The sequence below is a fragment of the Microchirus variegatus genome, assembly GCF_963457635.1.
Source record: "Microchirus variegatus genome assembly, chromosome: 4".
In the NCBI taxonomy this organism is placed as follows: Eukaryota; Metazoa; Chordata; class Actinopteri; order Pleuronectiformes; family Soleidae; genus Microchirus; species Microchirus variegatus.
Genome location: NC_139805.1, coordinates 36,994,773 through 37,000,772, shown reverse-complemented (window position 1 = coordinate 37,000,772; position 6,000 = coordinate 36,994,773). Strand labels below are relative to the sequence as shown.

General features: G+C 40.4%; 1 protein-coding gene across 1 annotated transcript in view; it reads right to left on the bottom strand.

Annotated features, from left to right (window-relative positions):
- Positions 1 to 1,135: 1,135 nt before the first annotated feature.
- nek1 (NIMA-related kinase 1) overlaps positions 1,136 to 6,000 on the bottom strand; it is a gene marked incomplete at its 5' end in the record, with an annotated part of 31,712 nt that continues 26,847 nt past the window's right edge. Inside the window, 4 exons of the mRNA XM_083888335.1 lie at positions 1,136 to 1,699; positions 3,346 to 3,478; positions 4,560 to 4,693; positions 4,983 to 5,332. Coding sequence (XP_083744461.1) covers positions 1,686 to 1,699; positions 3,346 to 3,478; positions 4,560 to 4,693; positions 4,983 to 5,332 — 631 coding nt within the window. The 3' untranslated portion in view covers positions 1,136 to 1,685. The remainder of the gene's footprint in view (positions 1,700 to 3,345; positions 3,479 to 4,559; positions 4,694 to 4,982; positions 5,333 to 6,000) is intronic.

Below are 6,000 nucleotides of genomic sequence, written 5' to 3'. Positions count from 1 at the left end.
CACCTGCAGATATTTTATGGTACTGCAACCAGTAGTTCTATATAGATGTCATTCATGAAGTAGATATTTGTAATTGTGTTGATTTATAAAGTGGAAATGCTGGTCCTCACTTTGTCAGCAACCCAGTCCTCAGTATGCAGCAAGTACAAGAATGTGTGTGTGTGTGTGTGTGTGTGCGTCTGACCCATTTTTACGACTTTTCTAAAGAACAAATTTCGTCATCTTTTTCTTGTCCTCGCGACGTCGTCGACGCTAACGGCAAACGTGGAGCGAGACGATCGTCACTTCCCTTGTTGTGCAGTTAAAATACACTCGAAGAAAAAATGTTCTCAAAATTCCTTTTTATTAATAATATTTTCACAAAAAAAAAACATATGTACAATATTTGCTTAATAATCATTTATAATGGTAAACGTACATGAATTACTGTTGTTGTTTTTTTTTTTTAAACGGTACAGCGGTCCATGTACTGGGGCTCACAGCGTCACACACACACACACACACACACACTGATGCGTCGCCATGGCAACAACACACAACAACAACAACAGTCTCACATTTATAGATTTGAATCACGACGACGACGACACTAGGAAGTGTGAAAGGAATGTGAGAGAAATCTTATATTTGTCTCTTTCTCTTTGGAGGTTTGACTGGTTCTGTGTGTGTGTGTGTGTGTGTGGTATCAAAAGGGATAGTTCACGGTTTTTTTTTAAAGTGTATTTGTTAGATAAAAAAGTACAGTGTGTCACATTTATTGATGACATAAATAATTTGTCCCAAATTTTACACACTGCACCTTTATTATTATTATTATTATTATTACAGTTATAATAATAATAATAATAATGATAATAAAAAATCATCTAATTAAATCTACACTCGCTAAATATATATTAATATCTATGTTTTCAGACCACTCACTCTCCCACACCAATCCCCATAGAGAAAATCAGTGATTTTAGCTCACAGAGACACAGGAGCTGCTGGTCTACTGCTGCCTCGTGTGGTCACTTTGTGTCACTGAGGTTTATCTGAACCAAGGTTTTCAAAAGCCGAATTGACAAAATAAGACATTGTAAGATGGTGATTGGAGGCAGCAGTGGATCAACAACTCCTGTGAACTCCTGTGTGCTGTGGGACTTTGGTGTGGGAGAGTGAGTGGTTTACAAACGTCAGTTTCCTGTAACAAAAAAAAAACGTAAACTATCGCGTCTTTGACAGATCCGATCATGAGAGAGAGAGAGAGAGAGAGAGCACCTGAGACGACCACATCTTTCCCCGCCAAAATAAAACGCCTCTGACGAGTCTAATGAGAGCGAAAGGAGGGGGCGGAGTCTCACTGCTTTAGCAAACGTTAGCCACTCTTGCTACAAAGTCGCTGCTCTGCGAAAAAAAACCACTCACGAAAAACGTTCTCTCTCTCTCTTTTTTTTTTTTTTGCGTCAACACTGAACTTTGGTGAATAACGAACGTAACGTACTCGCGAACAAACAACAAACGCCGGGCGGCGACGACGTTAAGTTTGTCAAACACAAAAACAAACAGATTCCTTGAGTTTTTGCGCGTGTGCGCGAGGCCGAGGCGCCGTCGGACTCACGACTGCGACGTTTCATGCATAGTTCCACCGGGGGGCGACGTTCGTCAGAGGAAGACATCGGAAAAGAACGGGCAGAGAGTCGTCGTTATTCCTCGTTATCTACGAGAAAGAGAGAGAGAGAGAGGTTATGTTAATAATGGGCTCCTCTAAAGCTCACGAATCCGAACCAAAACAAACGCAGAGTACGAAAAAAAAAGGGCTAGGTTTGTTCATGTTTGCGACTATTTAAATATAGATATAAAAAAAAATAGTTTTTGACTAAATAGTGAGTGTTTTAGAGACATTTTAAGAGTTTTTTACAATTATCGTATATTTTATATTGCACTAATATTGTGAATCGCGAAATTTGAGTCGGCATAATAGCGACATTTAACTCTGTAAAACTGAATTATCACAATTATTACAATCATCCGATCGCGAAATATTGGTTAACTGCGCAAAAATATCGTAGTTAGACTTTGTAAAAACAGACGCGTGAAGTAGAACTGTCCGATTTTTACTGATTTTATAAATAGTGAGTGTTTTAGAGATATTTTAAGAGTTTAAATAAGATTTTTACAATTATCGTATATTTTAGCGCTAATATTGTAGTGATATTGTGAATTGCGAAATTTGACACGGCATAATAGCGACATTAAAACTCCGTAAAACTGTGAATTATCACAATTATTACGATCATCAAAAAAAATTTTGATCTGCACAAAGATATCGTAGTTAGACTTCGTAAAAACTGTCCGATTTTTATATATTTTATATCTATATATATATATATATATATAGATATAAAATGTTTTCTTTATCAATAAGTGAGTGTTTAAGAGATATTTTAAGAGTTTAAAGAAGAATTTTACAATTATCGTATATTTTAGCGCTAATATTGTACTTTTGTGAATCGCAAAATTTGAGTCAGGATAATAACTTTTAACTCTGATATTGTCCTACACCTTGGAAAAAGTGTCAATTATCACAATTATTACGATCATCAGATCACTAAAATTTGTTTTAACTGCGTTAATTGTCAAAAATATCGTAGTTAGACTTCGTAAAAAACGCAGAGTGAAGCAAAACTGATAAGATATACATATGTTTTTGATCAAAACGTGAGTGTTTTAGAGACATTTTAAGAGTTTAAAGAAGATTTTTATTAGAAGAAATTATCGCATTTGCTTTAGCGTTAATATTATACTAATATCGTGAATCGTGAAATTTGAGTCAGAAAAATGGCGACATTTAACTCTTAATTTGTCCTATAGCTTGGAAAAACTGTGAATTATCACAATTATTACGATCATCAGATCGCAAAAAATTGGTTAACTGCGCAAAAATATCGTAGTTAGACTTCGTAAAAACGGACGTGTGAAGTAGAACTGTCCGATTTTTATTGATTATATATATATAAATGTTTTTGATCAAAAAGTGAGTGTTTAAGAGATATTTTAAGAGTTTAAAGAAGATTTTTACAATAATCGCATATATTTTAGCGCTAATATTGTACTATTATTGTGAATCGCTAAATTTGAGTCGGGATAATAGCGACATTTAACTCTGATATTGTCTTACACCTTGGAAAAACTGTAAATGATCACAATTATTTCAATCATCCAATCGCTAAAATTTGTTTTAACTGCGTTAATTGTCAAAAATATCGGCGTTAGACTTCGTAAAAACAGACGCGCGAAGCAGAACTGTCCGATTTTTGTCGCGTATGGCGGTGAAACGTTGCTAAAATGAGTTGACCCGCTCACCCTCTTGGTACGCTCCGTCCGCCATGACCAGGTGAAGGATGTTGGGATACAGATGCTGGTGCTCGGTCCCCAGAATGTTGAGGACGAGGCTGGAGCCAAGGTCGATGTTCTCGTCTTCATCCTCATGGATGGCCTGGAGAAGAAAGACACACACTGAGTCACTGAGGAGACAAGGAGACGAGGAGAGAGTAGACGAGGAGACAGGAGACGAGGAGAGAGGAGACGAGGAGACGAGGAGAGAGGAGAGAGGAGAGAGGAGACGAGAGAGGAGACAAGGTCGATGTTCTCGTCCTCATCCTCAGGGATGGCCTGGAGAAGATAGACACACTGAGTCACTGAGGAGACAAGGAGACGAGGAGAGAGGAGAGTGGAGACGAGGAGAGAAGAGAAGAGACGAGGAGAGAGGAGACGAGGAGACGAGGAGATGAGGAGACGAGGTCGATGTTCTCGTCCTCATCTTCATGGATGGCCTGGAGAAGAAAGACACACACTCACTGAGGAGACAAGGAGACGAGGAGACGAGAGAGATGGAGAAGAGGTCGATGTTCTCGTCCTCATCCTCATGGATGGCCTGGAGAAGAAAGACACACACTGAGTCACTGAGGAGACGAGGAGACGAGGAGAGAGGAGAGAGGAGATGAGGAGACGAGGTCGATGTTCTCGTCCTCATCTTCATGGATGGCCTAGAGAAGAAAGACACACACTCACTGAAGAGACAAGGAGACGAGGAGAGAGGAGAGAGGAGACAGGAGACGAGAGAGGAGACGAGGAGAGAGGAGAGAGGAGAGAGGAGGCGAGGATAGAGGAGACGAGGAGACAAGGTCGATGTTCTCGTCCTCATCTTCATGGATGGCCTAGAGAAGAAAGACACACACTCACTGAAGAGACAAGGAGACGAGGAGAGAGGAGAGAGGAGACAGGAGACGAGAGAGGAGACGAGGAGAGAGGACATGAGGAGAGAGGAGACGAGGAGAAGAGGAGACGAGGAGAGAGGAGACGAGGAGAGAGGAGAGAGAAGAGAGGAGGCGAGGATAGAGGAGACGAGGAGAGAGGAGACGAGGAGAGAGGAGAGAGAAGAGAGGAGGCGAGGATAGAGGAGACGAGGAGAGAGGAGACGAGGAGAGAGGAGAGAGGAGAGAGGAGAGAGGAGAGAGGAGAGAGGAGACAAGGATAGAGGAGACGAGGAGAGAGGAGAGAGGAGACGAGGTCTCCACCTTGATCTTGTTGTAGGCCTGGATGAACTTCTCAAAGCCCATCAGCTGCTCCAGGTTGAGACGAAGCTCCTCCAGACGACTGAAGATACTGTCGTGATGCTCAGCGTCGCCGCTCTGATCGTCTCCACTGTCGTCTGAGAGGAAACAGCAGCGGGATTTAAAGACGCCATATGTAAGAATGTGGCCAAAAGTCTGACCGAATAAAACCTACGTCAGTTTAAGTCTACGACGTCTTTAAGAACACGTTCACGTCTTTATCTTCACTGTTAGACAGATTTTAACAACAGGAAACTGAAGTTTGTAAACCACTCACTCTCCCACACCAAAGCCCATAGAGAAAACCAGTGAGAGGTGATGGAAAAGTCCGTCTCACAGTGAAGATTAAGTGTTTTTGTGTTTTCACAATGTAAATGTGTGTCACACCTGAGTGCCACTCTTCATTGAGTTGGCTGTTGTCCTCTTCTCCAGCACCGTTGGTCGACAGTTCGCCTGCCTCCGCATCACCAGGACTCCCATTGGAGCATTCTTCATCCTCCTCCTCCTCCTCGTCATCTTCCTCATCCTCATCGTCCTCCTCATCGTCCTCGTCTACGTTCATCTGAACGTTGTCCTGATCGACGCCGTTGAAGAACTCCTTGTCTTGGCTCTGTGAGGGGTTTCCGTTGAAGTCTCCGTCCCCGACCTCCTCTTCCTCCTCCTCCTCCTCCTCCTCCTCCTGCAGCAGCCGCTCCATGGACGCCCTGATGTCCCGCAGATCTTCGTCCTCAAACGCACTAAAGAACAGGAGATTCTGTCGTTACCCGAGCGTCACACAGGGTCTCTGCAGGTTTCAACAAGTCAAATTCAAGACTTTTTAAGACTTTTTTAAGACCATAATGAATACAATTTAAGACCCATTTCAAATCCATACTGGTAAAAAAGTACAAAAGACAAATTAACATAGTATAGTGTAGTATGACGTTTTTGTCAAATTTTGGAACAAAACTTTTTTTTCAAAAAAAAAATTTAAATTTTGGCCGACATAGTATAGTAAGACATTTTTGTAAAATTCTGAGCAAAGTTTTTTTCAAAAAAAATGTCAAAATTTGGACAACATACTATAATATGACGTTTTTGTCAAATTGTGGCCCAATAAGCTATTTTAAAAAAAAAAATCTAATTTTGGACGACATAGGTTTTTGTCAAATTTTGGACGACATAGTATAAAGTATGACGTTTTTGTCAAATTTTGGAACAAAACTCTTTTTTCAAAGAAATTGTCAAATTTTGGCCGACAGTATAGTATGACATTTTTGTAAAATTTTGGACCAAAAGGCTATAAAAAAAAAAAAATCAAATTTTGGACGTCATAGGTTTTTGTCAAATTTTGGACGACATAGTATAGTATGACGTTTTTGTAAAATTTTTGACCAAAAAGTAATTCTTATTTATTTAATTTTTT